Genomic DNA, 20,090 nt, shown 5'->3' with positions numbered 1-20,090 from the left:
GTTCCCCTCCTTCTTCCCTTTCTTCTGTGATCCATTTTCCTCTCCTATCAGATGTCTGCTTCCAGGGAAAAGGCAGAAGATTGGAGCTGAGAGGGAAATGGATCAGCCATGATGAAATGGCGGAATAGACTCGATGGACTAAGTGGCCTAGTTTTGCTCCTATGTCTTATTGTCTTCAGTTCTTTATTTCTTCCACCTATCACCACCTAGCTTATCTAATCACCCTCTCCCCCACCCACCCACCTTCCCTCTCACCTGTCACCTGCCACTTTGTGCTCCTTCCCCTCCCCCACCACCTTATTCTGGCTTCTACCCCCATTCTGTCCAGTTCTGATGAAAGATGTCAGACCAATATGTTGCCTGTTTATTCTCCTCCATTGATGCTGCCTGACCTGCATAGTTCCTCCAGCACTTTATGCAAATATAGATATGTTTCAGGGTATTAAAGGAATCGAGAAATAAGGGAATCATTCAGGGAAATGGTGATTAAGGTAGATCAGCCCTTATCTATAAATGATGGAGCATGTTATAGGAATGGAATGGCCTGGCCTTGATCTATAAATGATGGAGCAGGCTATAGGAATGGAATGGCCTGGCCTTGATCTATAAATGATGGAGCAGGCTATAGGAATGGAATGGCCTGGCCTTGATCTATAAATGATGGAGCAGACTATAGGAATGGAATGGCCTGGCCCTACTCCTACTTCTGTTCTCATTGATGTATTTATTAATAAATATCATGGGGTGACAGAGTTAGGAGAGGAAAAAATTAACAGGCATTATAAAATTAAACAAATTATTAATATGGTACTTTATTTTAAAAACTCCTGAAATTCTACTGAAATTTAAACAACTCCTGTAAGGTCTTGTCACTGCCTTAATGACTGTCTGAGCAGGATTCCAGAAACTAACCATTCATGACAGAGACTGCCAGAATCCCATTACTTACAAAATATTTGTTCCAAATCATTGGGAAGAAGCAGTCAGCTCAGAGACAGGCCAAACAAGCAGAATCACTTGGAATCACAGGATATCACAAATCAAAACTCACAGTCATGCCTCGGGTTGGTACACTGCTGGGGTTAGACACACTGATTTTGCAATTGTGTGCTGTGTTGCTGTGTTCGACGGGAAAAGTAACTACACAAGTATATCCAAAGGGAATGTCCTGTTGTCAGGAAGACCATGGTGAAATTAGGCCACACCTGGAACACTGCCATCTACCTTTGGGAAGGATGAACGGTCCTTGACAAGGTCCAGAAGAGTCAGTGCCAGGAATTAGGGATTGGAGAAGATGGCATGGCATAGTTCTTCAAAAACCAAAGAGATCTGAGGGAAAATTTCTTAGAGGCAGTTAAGATTGTGTCGGGAAAGGCAAAAGAAAGGGGCCACAATCAATAGCATTTGATTCAAAAGTGGACAAAGCCTGGACTCTAAGTTTTGGGCAAAAGACGCAGGGAGAATCTGATGGACACAAGAGATACTGCAGATGGTGGAAACCTTAAGCAACACTCACACAATATGCTGGAGAACCCATGCGGTTAAGCAGTAGTTATGGAGGGGAATAAACACTTGAGATTTCAGGCTGGCATGTCGATAGTTTATTCCCCTCCTCAGATGTTTCCTGGCCAGCTGAGTTCCTCCAACATTTTGTACATGCTGTGAGAATTTGATGCTTTTTTTAAAAACAAAACATAGTTATGATCAGAAATAAAGTGTCTGAAAGACTGGAGAAACATAATGACTCAGAACTTTCAATAGGACTTGGAGAGGCCTTGAGAAAGAATGGTTTCCAGGGCTACAAGGACAATTGTACTTAGCTGGCTCCTTCAGTGCCTTAACTGGGATTCTTGAACTTTCTCAGTTGTCTTGGTCTCATGAATTACAATTTGTGTCACTGGTTTCGCAACCAGGAAGATGAATTCTGACAGCTCAGTCCCAAAGCTCAACTCTGCCTGGAGGTTAGGAATAGACAATAATTGGCTCCCACCTCGGCTGTTACATTTGCTCCTCTACTAACACCTCTCTGAGCAATGGTTCTCAGTTTAAAGCAAAGCTCACATTAAGGCATGTGTAATGGCTGGGAAGAGAATGAAAGCACAACATGGAGATGGAACTAAACATAAAATTGGAAATACTGTCCTAGGCTTCAGAGACCAAATAAATTAAAATTACGAATCACCAGAGGTTCTCTCAACACTTTGCATCATCTTGACTACTCATGATCATTAGGGATTACTTTTTGGTACAGAAAAATGGGAGCTGCAATGTTAGCATTCATTTCATGAAGAGTAAAATGAAGGATATAATGCTGAGGCTTTATAAGACATTGGTCAGACTGCACTTGGAGCACTGTGAGCAGTTTTAGGCCCCTTATCTAAGAAAAAATATGCTGCCATTGGAGAGTGCCCGGAAGAGGTTGATGAGGATGATTCGAATATGAGGAGTGTTTGATGCTCTGACCCTACACTAGCTGGAGTTTAAAAGAAAGTTGTGGGGGAGGGTGGATTTCATTGAAAACTATTGAAATATTGAAAGGTCTCGATAGAATGAATTTTGAGAAGATATTTCCTTTAGTGGGGGAACCTAGGACTAGAGGACACAGCGTCAGAAGAGAGGAGCATCCATTTAGAACAGAGGAGGAATTCCTTTAGTAGTGAAATTGTGGAATTCATTGCTGTGGAGGCCAAGTCATTAGGCGTATTTAAAGCGGAGGTTGATAGGTTCTTGATTAGTCAAGGTGTCAAAAGTTACAGGAAGAGGGCAGGAGAATGGGGTTGGGAGGGGAAATAAATCAGACATGCAGGAATGGTGGAACAGATCCGACGGGCCAAATGGCTTAACTCTGCTCCCATGTCTTATGGCCTTATAAGTGTGCTATCTGTTGTATATAAATGTGCTCAGTATATTCAATCAGACTTACTGAAGAATTACAATATCTGGGTGATTGATATTTCTCCCATGTGATCCCAGTTGACTGAGCTGTCACCTTTCCAGGGCTCCTTGCAGGAACAACAAAGCCAGGTCTCAAATAAACAGGAGAATGTCAAGCTGCTTGGTACAACAAGTTACAACAGAGCAGCCAGGTAACACACTACCTTATTGAAGAATAGTCCTGTAAGGCATGTCCTGTTCTGTAGTTAAATATCTGTAAAGTGTTGAAGAGGTGCAGAGATGAGAAGAGATCACAGGGTTAGCAAAGGGGATTCACTATCAGGACCTGATGATGTGAAGGGCAACCTACTAGATGAATTAAATTGAGGAAACTCAGAGGGATGAGCTGGTGATGGAGAGGTGGAGATGTTCAGCAAGGAGAGCAACATACACTAGACAGGAGTTTCTTCAATGTAAACTCTCATATGTAAGGAAGCTGCTAACTTCACCATTTTAGTTTTTGCCATGATACTGAAGCATATAAAACTGCAAGGAAATGTATAAAAGTAAGTATGTAATGCTGAAACTTTATAAAGCACTGGTGAGGTCTCACTTGGAGTATTGTCAGCAAGTTTGGGACCCTTATCTTAGAAAGGATGTGCTGAAACCAGAGAGACTTCAAAGGAGGTTCACAATAATGATTCCAAGATTAAATGGCTTGTTATATGAAGAGTGTTTGATGGCTCTGGGCCTGTACTCACTGGAATTCGGAAGACTAAAGTATGACCTAATTGAAACCTATTGAATGGTGAAAAACCTTGATAGAGTGGATGTGGAGAGGATGTTTCCTAAGGTGCGAGAGTCCAAGACTAGAGGACAAAGCCACAGAATAGATGGGTGACCTTTTAGAATGGAGATGAGGAATTTCTTTAGCCAGAGAGTGATGATTCTATGGAACTCTTTGCCTTAAATATACATGAAGATTTGGCCTCCACAGCTGCCTGTGACAGAGGTTGATAGATTCTTGACTGGTCAGGGCATGAAGGGATACGGTGAGAAGGCAGGAGATTGGGGCTGAAAGGAATATTGGATCAGCCATGATGAAATGCTGGAGCAGATTTGATGGGCCAGGTGGTCTAATTCTTCTTTATTATATGGTTTTATGGTCTTATGGAAACATCTACATGTACTAAGAGACATAGGGACTGGGGAAGAGAGGGGGAGAGGGGGAGAGGGAGAGAGAGGGAAGAAAGAGGAGAAAGACGGGGAGGAGAGGGGGAGGGAGAGAGAGGTAGAGAGAGAGAGGCAAAGAGAAAGAGAAAAAAGAATAGAGAATAAAGAAAGGAGAGGTAGAAGGAGTTAGGGTGACAGAGAGAAAAAGTAATAGAGAGAAGGATATGACAGAAAGACTGAGAGAAAGAGAGAAATGTCCAAAACACATCTCAGTAGAATAACGGAGAATAAACTGCTAAACCAAGCATTTTCTTTGTACTGCTAGAACCTTTTAAGTTTTGATACCAAATTTACTTTAAATTAGTTTTCCAGCTTGGCTAAGTAAGAGCACAGTTGCTAGCACAGATGCATGGATAATGGGATTTAATAGAATTTCCAGTATTGGAAGGAAGTGGGACTTTTCTGAAATTGAGTGAATTTACTAAAGCCAGGAGTCTAATCCAAACCATCCTGCATGAGCATCTGTTAGAAGATTATCACACTTCTAAAAGCCACTGCAATGCATCGTCTCTGCTGCATGCAGGAAGTAAAAACCTGTTGACCCAGGTAGGGTAGCTTTCCTTTTGTTCCCATAATGCTAGGCGAGCAGAAACAGCCATGCTCCCACAGTCTAGTCGAGATGCGTTACAGAATCAGACTCTGTGCTGGATGACTTGAGGAACATGGAAACATCAAACTGCATGGCAGGTGGAAAGGCGACAGAGAGTTTTCCCAAAGAGATACAAGCAATGAAAGAGAAGAGAGAAAGGGTGGGGAAGAAACAATGATTAGAGGAAGAATGCAGAGAGGGAAAATGTCACACATAAAACAGCCATATTCTCTAATGAAGACATTGATTAGATGAAACAAGATGAAAGCGGTCTTCAGCCCCTACACTTACTGACTAAACTCATCTATTATTGCTAATGAACTGAAAGGCCAAGTGTCATTTGGATTCAACAGAACTGGCAGCAAGACACTACACAGGAGAATTTTTTTTATTCTTTAGCTCTTTGTAATATATGTAACAAGTTGTATCTTTACTATTTCATTTTATTTCAGTCCATTACAGAAATAATGACTTTAGCAATTTACTTCAGCGGAACCAAATTGTATTATCTGACCAATCGGGGACACTTCACTAGGTGGGAACCAGTTCGTGCAAGAATTACACAATACACTTCCATCTCCCAAAAGAACACAAGGAAAGGTGACTGCAGATAGCTACAAATTTACAGTTTGCAATCCCCCTCAAAGATACAACTAGTCACTGTTTTCTAATGCATTGATATCACTGTGGTTACTGTATTTCGAAAATACCTCCCTTCTAAGCATCCATCACAGGAAGGATGCCATTTGGCCCATTGTGACTACACCAGGCAAAGACAGACCATACGTTAGTCCCACTTCCCAAACTTGTCCATAGCCCGGCAGATGATTCTCCTTCAAGTGCCCACCCAAACACTGCTAATATTTGGTGACGGCCTCTGTCTTCACCATCACTTCAGTGCTGGGTTCTGACCTCCAGTTGTCACTGAAATAAATCATTTACAGTCATAGAAAAGTATAGCACAGAAACAGGCCCTTCAGCCATCTAGTCCATGCTGAGCTATTTAAACTATCTACTCCTATTGACCTGTACCTGAACCATGGTCCACCATACCCCTCCCGTCCATGTACCTATCCAAACTTCTCTTAAACATTGAAATCGAACTTATATGCACCACTTGTGCTGGCAGTTGGCTCCAGGTTCTCAGGACCCTCTGAGTGAAGAAGTTTCCCCTCATGTTCCCCCTTATGCTTTTTACCTTTCACCCTTAACCCATGCCATCCAGTTGTAGTCTCAGCCAACCTCAGCGGAAAAAGTTTGCTTAAATTTACCCTATTTCTTCTCAGCTCTAATCCTTCCATCAGGTATAGTATCTGACTAAGGGCAATAGTTCCTTTTAGAGTCATAGAGGCATAGAAAGGTACTGTACAGAAACAGGCCCTTTGGCCCCCCTAGTCTGTGCTGTCTAGGTTTCTGTCTTTGTCTTTCAGGATTTTATTCATTTTTTGTCTCCTCCCTACTGGTTGGCCTCAGATGCATCTCCCCATATCTTCTTCAACATCCATTCTCTTATTTCACCTGCCTTTCTCTCACACCATCTCCATTCACACCCACACTCTCATCATTCTCTCACCCCAAGCTCTCACCCCCCATCTTTCTCCCAGCCACCCACACATGCCAACCTCACCTATCTCTCACCATCCTCTCACACCCCACCCCAATCATTCCCTCATACCCCCAGCCCTGAACCAATCAATACTCCAGTTTCTTGACTGTGACTGGAGTCTGCCTCAGTCTTCTCCATGCTGTCCCCAGTGTTTGACATCCCAAGCTCACCATTAGCACCTGACCCTCTATCTGATTGTGCTCACTCCTAGTTCTTTAGAACCTGTGATGAGTATTGGCATCTACCAGCCTCACCTTGGAGACAGTTGATTTAGATGTGCAGTGTGTCCTTGTGTAGTGGTTACCAGGATACCATTGAACAATTCTTCATGCTCCTGAAACATTATCCGAACTCACCGGTGACTTTTATCATCAATTGCACCGGCCCCACCCTGACACATACACAGACACACAGCCACATCACTTGAATGACCCTGACATGGTATAGGGTATAGAACACAGAACAGCAGAACACAGTACAGAACAGGCCCTTCAGCCCACAATGTCTGGCTGAGCACAATATGAAATTAAATGAATCCCTTGGCCTGCATGTGATTCATATCCCTCCATTCATGTGTCTGTCTGAAACCTTCTGGAATGCCACTATCATATCAGATTCAGATTCAGTTTATTGTCATTTAAAAACCACAAATGCAATGCAGTTAAAAAATGAGTCAACGTTCCTCCAGAATGATATCACAAAAGCACATGACAAAATAGATACACCAGAAAATCCACATAACATTTGGCAATCCCCAATCCAGAATCCAGAGAGGCTGTTGCGTATTAATATCGCGCTACCGTCTAGCACGTTACCCGGAAAGGAGCTCCAAATCCACCAGACAAACAAGACCAAAATCTAAAACTACAAGACCTGCACAAAACCACATAGTTACAACATATAGTTACAACAGTGCAAACAATACCATAATTTGATTTTTTTTTTAAACAGACCATGGGCACTCACTAAAGATTCTGACTGTCTATCAAATCTGTACCACTCATAATTTTATAAAATGCTGTCAGTTCTTCCCTGAGCTTTCCAACATCCCCAAAGAAAACAGTCCACGTTTATTGTTATAGGATGTATCATTTAATCCAGGCTGTATTCTGGTAAACCTCTTCTGAACCTCTCCAAAGTCTCCACATCCTTCCTATAATAGGACAAACAGAACTGCGCGCAGTACTCAGTGTGGACTTATTACAAATGCAGCTGCAACTACATAGCTGTGGGCTGTGTGCTTACTCACAATCCTGTATTTAAGAATCAAAGACGGTGACAAATCAGCAAATAGAAGGGTAACCGAAAATCTGGTTGAGTGGTACCACACCAACCTCACACTCAACATCAGCAAAACTAAAGAGGTGTTATAGGCTATGGGGGAAGCTATAGGTCCATGAGCCAGCCCCATTAGAGGATCAGAGGTGGCGAGTTTCAGTAGCTTTAAGTTCCTTGGAGTTCCTTGGTGTTATCATATCAGAAGATCTATCCTGGGACCAGCATGTAAGTATCATCACAGAGAAAGCACACAGCTTCTATTTTCTTAGAAGTTTGTGTGGATTTGACATGTGACCAAACCAAACACTTTGACAGACTTCTATAGATGCACATCCTGATGGGTTACATCACTGCCTGGTATAGAAACATCATGCCCATGAACAGAGAAGACGACAGAAGGGATTCAGCCAAGTCCATCGCAGGCAAAGCCCTCACCACCACTGGGCACATTTACATGGAGTGCTGCCACAAGAAAGCAGCCTCCATCACCATCCAGGCTTCTTCTCACTATGGAGATACGGGAACCTTAGGACCCATGTCACCAGGTTCCTTTAACCATCAGGCTCCTAAACTAGTATGGATAACTTCACTCACCACTACTCTGAACTGATTCTACGACCTACAGATTCACTTTCAAGGGCCCTTTACAACTCACGTACTCAGTATTTTTTTATCTGGACAATGTCTTCTTTTGCACATTGGTTATTTATCAATCCTTTAAATTTAGTTTTTTTTGTAAATTCTATTCTATTTATTTATTTTCTTGTAAATACCTGCACAAAAATTCATCTAAAGACAGTATATGTAGGTACTTTGATCGTAAATTTCACCTTGATTTTGAACATGCCTTGCTGAAACATAACACTATGCTCTAGTGACATGATGTGGTGATGGCAGGCATGCCATTTACCTTCTTTTTCACTCTATCTGCTTGCAATGCCACTTTCAGGGACCTATGGACTTGGACCTCATAATCCATCTGAACATCAGTGCTGTCATTAACAGTGTCCAGTCTAACGTATATTTGACTTCCCAAAGTGCAACACTTCACACACATCTGGTTAAATTCCATCAGCCATTTCTCCATGCATAAATATGCCAGATCTACAGTGCCTATAAAGAACATTCACCCTACTTAGAAGTGTTCATGTTTTATTGTTTTACAATTATTGAATCACAGTGGTTTAATTTGACTTGTTTGACACTGATCAACAGAAAAAGACTCTTTTGTGTCAAAGTGAAATCAAATCTCTACAAAGAGATCTAAATTAATTACAAATATAAAACACAAAATCATTGATTGCTTAAGTATCTTCCCCCTTCAAGTCAGTATTTAGTAGATGCACCTTTGGTAGCAATTACAGCCTTGAGTCTGTGTGGATAGGTCTCTAGCAGCTTTGCACCTCTGAACACTGCAATTTTTCCCCATTCTTCTTGCAAAACTGCTCAAGCTCTGTCAAATTGCATGGGGATCATAAGTAAACAGGTCTTTTCAAGTTCAACCACAAATTCTCAATTGGATTGAGGTCTGGACTCTGACTTAGCAACTCCAGGACATTAATTTTGTTGTTTTTAAGCCATTCCTGTGTAGCTTTGGCTTTATGCTGGGGGTCATTATCCTTCTGGACAATGTGCAAAGTTGAAGGACAGGACCTCCAGAGTTGCAATCTCAGGATTGCTACCTGTGCCACGTGCTAGTGAGGCCAGAAATAGGAAGATAATGCAGCTAAATATGTGGCTAAGGAGTTGGTGCAGGACAGAGGGCTTCATTTAAGGTGGGAGGTTATATGGGAGGCAGGGTTTGAGGGTTGGCACAACATTGTGGGCCGAAGGGCCTGTAATGTGCTGTACTATTCTATGTTCTATGTTTCTGGACAATTGACCTTGTTCCAGGGAAGGTGGGACCTGTTCCGATGGGAAGGGTTGCACCTGAACTGGAGGGGGACTAACATCCTTGCAGGAAGGTTTGCTCTGGGGGGCTTAAACTAGATTTGGAGGGGGAGGGGGAGGGGAACCAGAGTGTTAGAGCAGATAGTGAGGTGGAGGAGGATAAAGGTCATACGAGAGCTGCAAGTATAGTGCATGGAGTAAGGCCAGATCTAGCATATAAAGAGGCTTTGAGGAAAGAGAAACAGAATAAAGAGTGTAAAGGTAGTAAGATAGAAGGGCTAAAGTGTGTGTACTTCAATGCAAGAAGCATCAGGAACAAATGTGATGAACTGAGAGCTTGGATATATACTTGGAATTATGATGTAGTGGCCATTACAGAGACTTGGCTGGCACCAGGGCAGGAATGGATTCTCAATATTCCTGGATTTCAGTGCTTTAAAAGGGATGTGGGGGGTAGGGGAGGAGGGGTGGCATTACTGGTCAAGGATACTATTAAGCTACAGAGAGGGTGGGTAATGTAGCACGATCCTCTTTTGAGTCAGTATGGGTAGGTCAGGAACAGGAAGAGGGCAGTTACTCTACTGAGAGTATTCTATAGGCCCCCTGGTAGCATCAGAGATATCGAGGAGCAGATTGGGAGGCAGATTTTGGAAAGGTGCAAAAATAACAGGGTTGTTATTGTGGGTGACTTTAACTTCCCTAATATTGATAGGCACCTGTTTAGTTCCAATGGTTTAGATGAGGCAGAGTTTGTTAAGTGCGTCCAGGACAGATTCCTGTCACAGTATGTTGACAGGCCAACTAGGGGGAATGCCATACTAGATCTAGTATTAGGTAATGAACCGGGTCAGGTCACAGATCTGTCAGAGGGTGAGCATCTGGGGGACAGTGATCACCGCTCCCTGGCCTTTAGCATTATCATGGAAAAGGATAGAATCAGAGAGGACAGGAAAATTTTTAATTGGGGAAGGGCAAATTATGAGGCTATAAGGCCAGAGCTTGTGGGTGTGAATTGGGATGATGTTTTTGCAGGGAAATGTACTATGGACATGTGGTTGATGTTTAGGGATCTCTTGCAGGATGTTAGGGATAAATTTGTCCTGATGAGGAAGATAAAGAATGGTAGGGTGAAGGAACCATGGCTGACAAGTGAGGTGGAGAATCTAGTCAGATGGAAGAAGGTTTAGGAAGCAAGGATCAGATGGGTCTATTGAGGAATATAGGGTAGCAAGAAAGGAGCTTAAGAAGGGGCTGAGGAGAGTAAGAAGGGGGCATGAAAAGGCCTTGGCGAGTAGGGTAAAGGAAAACCCCAAGGCATTCTTCAATTATGTGAAGAACAAAAGGTTGACAGGAGTGAAGATAGGACCGATTAGAGATAAAGGTGGGAAGATGTGCCTGGAGGCTGTGGAAGGAGCGAGGTCCTCAGTGAATACTTCTCTTCGTTATTCACCAATGAGAGTGAACTTGATGACGGAGAGGACAATTTGAGTGAGGCTGATGTTCTGGAGCATGTTGATATTAGGGGAGAAGAGGTATTGGAGTTGTTAAAATACATTAGGACAGTTAAGTCCCCGGGGCCTGACGGAATATTCCCCAGGCTGCTCCATGAGGCAAGGGAAGAGATTGCTGAGCCTCTGGCTAGGATCTTTATGTCCTCGTTGTCCATGAGAATGGCACCAGAGGATTGGAGGGAGGTGAATGTTGTCCCCTTGTTCAAAAAAGGTAGTAGGGATAGTCCAGTGAGCCAGTGAGCCAGTGACCAGTGAGCCGTACGTCTGTGGTGGGAAAGCTGTTGGAAAAGGTTCTTAGAGATAGAATCTTTGGGCATTTAGAGAATTATGGTCTGATCATGGATAGTCAGCATAGTTTTGTGAAGGGCAGATCATGTCTAACAAGCCTGTTAGAGTTCTTTGAGGAGGTGACCAGGAATATAGATGACAGTAACATAGTGGATGTGATCTACATGGATTTTAGTAAGGCATTTGACAAGGTTCCACATGGTAGGCTTATTCAGGAAGTCAGAAGGCATGGGATCCAGGGAAGTTTGGCCAGGTGGATTCAGAATTGGCTTGCCTGCAGAAGGCAGAGGGCCGTGGTGGAGGGAGTACATTCAGATTGGAGGGTTGTGACTAGTGGTGTCCCACAAGGATCAGTTCTGGGACCTCTACTTTTCTTGATTTTTATTAACGACCTGGATGTGGGGATAGAAGGGTGGGTTGGCAAGTTTGCAGACAACACAAAGGTTGGTGGTGTTGTAGATAGTGTTGAGGATCGTCGAAGATTGCAGAGAGACATTGGTAGGATGCAGAAATGGGTTGAGAAGTGGCAGATGGAGTTCATCCCAGAGAAGTGTGAGGTGGTACACTTTAGAAGGACAAACTCCAAGGCAGAGTACAAAGTAAATGGCAGGATACTTGGGAGTGTGGAGGAGCAGAGGGATCTGCGGGTACATGTCCACAGATCCCTGAAAGTTGCCTCACAGGTAGATAGGATAGTTAAGAAAACTTATGGGGTGTTAGCTTTCATAAGTTGAGGGATATAGTTTAAGAGTCACGGGGTAATGATGCAGCTCTATAAAACCCTGGTTAGGCCACACTTGGAGTACTGTGTCCAGTTCTGGTCGCCTCACTATGGGAAGGATGTGGAAGCATTAAGAGAGAGTACAGAGGATATTTACCAGGATGCTGCCTGGTTTAGAGAGTATGGATTATGATCAGAGATTAAGGGAGCTAGGGCTTTACTCTTTGGAGAGAAGGAGAATGAGAGGAGTCATGATAGAGGTATACAAGATATTAAGAAGAATAGATAGAGTGGACAGCCAGCGCCTCTTCCCCAGGGCACTACTGCCCAATACAAGAGGACATGGTTTTTCAGGTAACGGGAGGAAAGTTCAAGGGGGATATTAGAGGAAGGTTTTTTACTCAGAGAGTGGTTGGTGTGTGGAATGCACTGCCTGAGTCAGTGATGGAGGCAGATAAACTTGTGAAATTTAAGAGACTACTAGACAAGTGTATGGAAGAATTTAAGGTGGAGGGTTATATGGGAGGCAGGGTTTAAGGGTCGGCACAACATTGTGGACCGAATGGCCTGTACTGTACTGTGCTGTATTGTTCTTTGTTCTTTGTTCTGGAAAACAAACCTCCTAAGTCACAGTTCTCTTGCAGACTGCATCACGTTTTCCTCCAGGATTTCCCTGTATTTTGCTGCATTAATTTTACCTCCTACCTTCACAAATTTTCCAGGGCCTGCTGCAATGAAGCATCCCCACAGCCTGATGTGGCCACCACCATGCTTCATGGTAGGGGTGATGTGTTTTCAATGATATGTGGTGTTGATGGCTTATGCCAAACAGCATTTAGTCTGATGGCCAAAAAGTTCAATTTTGGTTTTATCAGACCATTGAACCTCCTTCCAGCTGACTTCAGAGTCTCCCACATGCCTTCCGGCAAACTGTAGCCAACATTACATGTGAGATTTTTCAACAGTGACTTTGTCTTTGCCACTCTCCCAAAATGCTGTGATTGATGAAGCACCCAGGCAACAATTGTTGTATGCACAGTCTATCCAATCTCAGCCACTGAAGCTTGTAACTCCTCCAGAGTTGTCATAGGTCTCCTGGTGGCCTCCCTCACTAGTCTCTTTCTTGCACAGTCACTCAGTTTTTGTGGAGGGCATGTTTGAGGCAGATTTACAGCTGTGCCATGTTCTTTTCATTTCTTGATGATTGGATTAACTGTATTCCGAGAGATATTCAGTAACTTGGAAATTTTCTTATGTCTATCTCCTGACTTGTGCTTTTCAATAAACTTTTTGTGGAGTTGTCTTCTGTCTTCATGGTGTTGTTTTTTGCCAAGATACTGGCACCAGCAGTTGAACTTTCCAGATACAGGTGTATTTTTACTACAATCAATTGAAACACCTCGACTGCACACAGGTCTCCAAAAACAGATCTCAATTTAACTAATCTATGCCAATTGGTTGCACCAGTAATATTTTGGTGTGTCATATTAAAGGTGGTGAATAGTTATGAAACCAATTATTCTGTGTTTTATATTTGTAATTAACGTAGTTCACTTTGTAGAGATCTATTTCCACTTTGATATGAAATAGTATTTTTCTGTTGATCAGTGTCAAAAAAGCCAAACTAAATCCACAGTGTTCCAATGTTGTAAAACAATAAAACATGAAAACTTACGGGGGGGGGGGGTGAATACTTTCTATAGGCACTGAATATTCTGCTGTATCCTTGGACAACCTTCATCACTGTCCACAACTTCACCATTTTTGTGATGCCCTGCAAAGTATACTGACATTTACATTTTCATCCATGTCATTCAAATATATCACACATAACAGAGCTCCAAGCCCCACTGGTCATAAACTTCTAGCCAGAATAACCCCTTCCAGCACTCCTCTCTGTCTTGTATGAGCAAGCCAATTCTGAACCCAAGCTACAAATTTCCCATGAATCCCAATTTACCGCTTGTATTTAGCTAATCAGATGCAGTGTGGAATTGACTCTTCCAGACCTTCAATCCACACAGCCCAACAATGCTCAATTTAATCCTAGCTAATCACAGGACAATTTACAATGACCAATTAACCTACCAACCGGTATATCTTTCAACTGTGGGAGGAAAGTGTGCAGTGGGAGGGAGAACATACAAACTACTTACTGAGAGCGTCTGACTGCTCAACCTACCATTCTCCATCATCAGCACAAGCCTCCCACCATTGACGACATTGTCAAAAGGCAATGCCTCAGGAAGGTGGCATCCATCATTTAGGAGCCCCACCACCCTGGACATGCCCTCTTCTCATTGCTACCATCATAGAGGAGGTACAGAACCCTGAAGACACAAACTCAACAAACCAGGAAGAGCTTTGTCCCCTCTGCCGTCATATTCCTGAATAGTCGATGAACTCATGAACACTACCTCACTACTTTGCTCTCTTTTTTGCAATATTTAGTTTCTATAAATTCTAATGTAACTTACAGTAAGTTGTTACGTATTGCATAGTACTGCCTCCACAAAAGAACAAATTTCATGAGCTATGTCAGTGATAATTAACCTGATTCTGATTCTGAGATATCTTGTCAAATGCCTTACCCAAGAGATCACCTTTAGTTGTCACATATGCATTGAAACAAAGAGTGAAATATGTTGTTTGTGTCAATGACCAACACAGTCCGACGATGTCCTGTGGGCAGCCCGCAAGTGTCGCTATGCTTTCAGTGTCAGCACTGTGTGCCCACTATGTGTACACTACGTAACCTGTACATCTTCGGAACGTGGAAGGAAGCTGGAGCACCCAGAGGAAAACCACGCGGTCACAAACTCCTTGCAGGTAGCGGTGTGAATTGAACCCTGATCAACAGTGTGAAGGGTTATGCTAATTGCTATGCTACTAAAGTTCACATAGACAAGATCTATTGCCCTACCCTCATCAATTATCTCCGTAAGGTGTGTGCCAAGGGTAGGCATGCCAGCCACAATTACCCTGAGACAGGTCTGAAAATAAAATGTCCTCTTAATTGGAACACAACCATTTTAAACATTCCAAGATGATTAAAGGCCAAAACGTATTGTTATCCTCCCCAAGGCTCGGATTTTACTCTGCCATGCTTGAGGCTTAAAGACTTGCAATATCATTCAGTTTAATTGAAAATATAATCAGACCAGAGCCATCACACAAACAATATAACAATTCAAGGCTTTTCAAACGACTAACTATTTTTACATTTTAACAGGACTGGAAGGTCTGTGGGACTAAGCCCACCTCATTCAATTTACACACACTGAGATGCAGTCTCTTATCTCAGAACATGAAAGGCTTCTACCAAAGGCCACTGTTTAATTACAAAATTTACCTTCTGTAAAACACACATTGGCTCATCCTGTTAACTTAAAGAGGCAGGAGAAAGTTCAAAATACTTTGCACAGTGTTACAATAAGATGAGTACTTGGGACCAGCTATGGATCAAATGAAGGGCAACTATTCAATTCTATTCTCTGCTCTTGAAGATAATACTCACCCCTTGACTGAGATACAAAAGCAGAACCTTCATTCTGTAAGTATTTTACCATGTGTGCAAACAAGGAAGCCCTCTCTTTATTGTAGAACTGAGGACAAAGTCAGAGTCAAAGTTCAAAGTGAATTTTGAACATCACTATATCGCAATATACGCACAACCCTGAGATGTGTTTTCTCGTGGGCACATTAAGTAAATACACGAAACATCGTAGAATCAGTGAAAGACCACACTCAACAGGAAGGACAAACAACCAATATGCAAAAGGCAACAAACTGTGCAAATACAAAATTTAAAAAAAGAAAAAGAAGAAACCCCCAGAAACCCCCTTACAATTATAAATAAAGTTAGCAATAAAAATCAAGAACATGAGATGAGTCCTTGAAAGAGAGTCCATAGGAGTTGGGAACATTTCAATGATGGGGTAAGAGAGGTTGAGTGAAGTTATTGCCTTTGGTTCAAGAGCCTGATGGCTGAGGGGTTATAACTATTCCTGAACCTAGTGATGTGTCCTAAGGCTCCTGTACCTTCTTCCTGACGGCAGCAATGAGAAGAAAGCATGACTGGGTGGTGGGGATCCTTGATGATGGATGCTGCTTTCCTGCAACAACACTCCGTGTAGATGTGCTTAATAATGGAGTATTACCTGTGATGGACTGGGCTGTATTCACTACTTTTTGTAGGATTTTCCATTCAAGAGCATTCGTGTTCTCATACCAGGCTATGATGCAGCCAGTCAATATACTCTCCACCACAAATCTATAGAAGTTTGTCACAGTTCTAGATATAATGTTGAATCTTCACAAACTTCTGAGGAAATAGAGGCGCTGCCATGCTTTCTTTATTATTCCACTTGCATGCTGGACCCAGGACAGATCCTCTGAAATGATAACACAGAGGAATTTAAAGTTGCTGACCCTCTCCACCTCTGAACCCCTGATGAGAACTGGCTCATGAACCTCTGGTTTCTTTTTCTTGAAGTCAATAATCTGCTCCTTGGTCTTGCTGACATTGAGTAAGAGGTTGTTGTTGGGGCACCACTCAGCAGATTTTATATCTCCGTCCTATATGGTGATTTGTCACCTTTGCTTTGGCCAATGACAGTGGTGTCGTCAGCAAAGTTGCACATGGTAATGGAGCAGCGCTTAGCCTCACAGTCATAATTGAAAAGCAAGTAGAGTACACAGCCTTGTGGTGTACCTGTGCTGATAGAAATTGTGGAAATGTTGTTACCAATCCAAATGGTCTTGGGTCTGCAAGTCAGGAAATTGAGGATCCGTATACAAAAGGAGGTATTGAGTCCAAGGTCTTGAAGCTTATTGATTGGTTTTAAGGAGATGGTGGTATTGAATGCTGAGCTGTAGTGGATAAAGAAATCCTGATGTGTGCATCTTTGCTGTCCAGATGTTCCAGGTTGAGTAAGAGCCAATTAAATGGAATCCACCGTGGACCTGTCCTACTGGTTGGCAAACTGGAGCAGAACTAAGTCTCTTCTCAGGCAGGAGTTGATGTTTCACCAACCTCTCGAAGCACTTCATCACAGTGGGTGTGAGTGCTTCTGGTTGATGGTCATTAAGACAGGTTTCCAGATTCTTCTTAAGCACCGGTATAATTGAAGACTGATTGAAGCAGGTGGGTACCTCAGACTGCCAAAGCAAGAGGTTAACAACCTGGATTTGGGGGTAGAAGGATGGGTTGGCAAGTTTTCAGACGACACAAAGGTTGTTGGTGTTGTGGATAGTGTAGAGTATTGTCAAAGATTGCAGAGAGACATTGATAGGATGCAGAAGTGGGCCAAGAAGTGGCAGATGGAGTTCAACCCAGCGAAGTGTGAGATGGTACACTTTGGAAGGACAAAATCCAAGGCAGAGTACAAAGTAAATGGCAGGATACTTGGGAGTGTGGAAGAGCAGAAGGATCTGGGGGTACATGTCCACAGATCCCTGAAAGTTGCCTCACAGGTAGATAGGGTAGTTAAGAAAGCTTTTGGAGTGTTAGCTTTCACAAGCCGAGGGATAGAGTTTAAGAGTCACGGGGTAATGATGCAGCTCTATAAAACTCTGGTTAGGCCACACTTGAAGTACTGTGTCCAGTTCTGGTTGCCTCATTATAGGAAGGATATGGAAGAATTGGAAAGGATACAGAGGAGATTTACCAGGATGCTGCCTGGTTTAGAGAGTATGGATTATGATCAGAGATTAAGGGAGCTAGGAGGAGAGAAGGAGGATGAGAGGAGACATGATAGAGGTATCCAAGATATTAAAAGGAATAGATAGAGTGGACAGCCAGCACCTCTTCTCCAGGGCACCACTGCTCAATACATGAGGACATGGCTTTAAGGTAAGGGGAGGGAAGTTCAAGCAGAATATTAGAGGAAGGTTTTTTTACCAGCGTGGAATGCACTGCCTGAGTCAGTGGTGGAGGCAGATACACTAGTGAAGTTTAAGAGACTACTAGACAGGTATATGGAGGAATTCAAGGTGGAGGGTTATATGGGAGGCAGGGTTTAAGGGTCGGCACAACATTGTGGGCTGAAGGGCCTGTACTGTGCTGTATTGTTCTATGTTAAAGATATCGGTAGACACTCTAGTCACTTGAGCAGCACTGGTCTTCAGTGGTACTCCATCTGGGCTGGATGCTTTCCATGGGTTCACCTTCCCAAAGGCTCAGAGACGAAATCAAAGCATCACTGGGGTCTGTGAGAGTGTGTGAAGGTTCGTCCATGTTTTGACTTTCAAAGCAAGCGTAGAAAGCATTGAGCTGATTTGGAATTGAAGCCTTGTTGTCATCTATGTTGCTTGTTTTCATTTTGTAAGAGGTAATAGCATTCATGCCCTGTCACAGCTGTCGAGCATCAAGGGAGAGATTAAGCATTGATCACTAATGATAAACTGACGTGAGATTGCTTCTATCTTTCTGTTACATTATGACATGGAAGAAGGCTGCTTTGCTCTCTTAGTCTATATCAGCTCACACATCCACCATATTGAGGTACACAGGGAACTGGGGTCCATGTCCAGAGGAAACACACACTGGACTGCAGTTGTACCACACTGGGACACTGTTACACCATACTGGGCCATTATTACACCACACTGGACCACTGTTACACCATCATCAATCCCTCATTTCAGGAAGTCTGATCGCCTGGCTGTACTTCTCCCTGAGTATAGGCAGAGACTGAAGACTGCAGCACCAGCAGTGAGGACCAAGATGGTCTGGACAAGGGAGGCACAGGAGTGCTTAAAGGACTGCTTTGAAATGGTGGACTGGACTATGTTCAGAGATTCATCTTTGAATCAGGATGAGTATGCTACAGTTGTTACCAACTACGCATATATATATATATATATATCTACTGTAATTGATTTACTTATTTATCTTTTTATATATTATTATGTATTGCATTGAACTGCACTGCTAAGTTAACGAATTTCAAGACACATGATAGTTTCATGAATTTCAAGATAATAAAAGCAACACACACAAAATGCTGGTGGAACACTGCAGGCCAGGCAGCATCTATTGGAAAAAGCACAGTCGACGTTTCGGGCCGAGACACTTCGTCAGAACGTTCGTTATTTCATTACCCTTCATTATTTCATCCTCCGTCGGATCCATGCGTGCAATCGCCATTTCTTTGACTTTATCACGTCCTGCAAGGATCGCAAGATCTTCCATCTGCAGACCCCAGAGTCTGCCGGCTCCACCACTAGCAGGCATGAACTTCGTATCGCGGCTCCGGCCGTCGATATCGGCGGCCCCACCAACCCAGGGCATATTGAAAACCTGGACTCCAGCACCATCAACGCGGGTTCCAACGACTATGGACAGCTTCAAAGCGATTGCACAACCACCGACTGCGACTCCAGGCCGGGTCTTCACATGCTGCGATTGTGACTCCCGTCTCCCCCTCCCCCACCACCACTCTGCAATCCCCTCTTCCTCAGATCCCACCGTCAACTCCTGGACCCTCAGAGGCTCCATCTTCCTCTCACCCCAACCCTCCCCTCTCTACCGACACCATCAGCCTCCCACCCCCTCTGTTCCCATCCCTCATCCGTGCCGGGTCTTTACCATTCCCTCCGACCTTCAACTCTCTGAGGCAGAACGTTCTGTCCTCATTAAGGGCCTCACCTTTGTCCCCCTTCGCCCACACCTCAGTGAGTACTGCGTACGCCATGATGCCGAACTCTTCTTCCGCCCGCTCCGTCTCCAAGCTTACTTCTTTGACAAGGACTCTCCTACCCCCACCGATAACCCCTTCTCCCGTCTTCAACACTCCTCCTCTTCATGAACACCCAGCTCTGGTCTTCTGCCTGCTCTGGATCTCTTTATTGCAAATTGCCGACGGGACATCAACCAAAGTCCTGACGAAGATTCTCGGCCTGAAACATCGACAGTGCTTCTTCCTATAGATGCTGCCTGGCCTGCTGTGTTCCACCAGCATTTTGTGTGTGTTGCTTGAATTTTCAGCATCTGCAGATTTCCTCGTGTCTGGTGATAATAAACCTGATTCTGATTCTGACCCTTAAAACTGTCGCACCCTGCACTGCTGCTGCAAAGTAATAAATCTCACACCGTTT

The 20,090-nt window shown here is 43.4% G+C and overlaps 1 protein-coding gene across 6 annotated transcripts in view; it reads right to left on the bottom strand.

Annotated features, from left to right (window-relative positions):
- The window catches only part of LOC140738519 (unconventional myosin-XVIIIb-like), a 680,390-nt gene that overhangs the window by 539,584 nt on the left and 120,716 nt on the right, over positions 1 to 20,090 (bottom strand). For 3 of the 6 annotated variants that reach the window (XM_073065893.1, XM_073065892.1, XM_073065896.1), the window contains exon 2: positions 4,650 to 4,783. The exons of 1 other annotated variant lie outside the window; for it this stretch is intronic. In XM_073065893.1, coding sequence (XP_072921994.1) covers positions 4,650 to 4,706 — 57 coding nt within the window. In that variant the 5' untranslated portion in view covers positions 4,707 to 4,783. Of the gene's footprint in view, positions 1 to 4,641; positions 4,784 to 20,090 lie in introns of all 6 variants that reach the window. 2 more of the 6 variants (XM_073065895.1, XM_073065894.1) reach the window with 2 other exon arrangements.

This window comes from Hemitrygon akajei, chromosome 14 (genome assembly GCF_048418815.1).
Source record: "Hemitrygon akajei chromosome 14, sHemAka1.3, whole genome shotgun sequence".
In the NCBI taxonomy this organism is placed as follows: Eukaryota; Metazoa; Chordata; class Chondrichthyes; order Myliobatiformes; family Dasyatidae; genus Hemitrygon; species Hemitrygon akajei.
The sequence above is the reverse complement of the archived record's forward strand: the minus strand, read 5'-3'. Positions and strand labels throughout refer to the sequence as shown.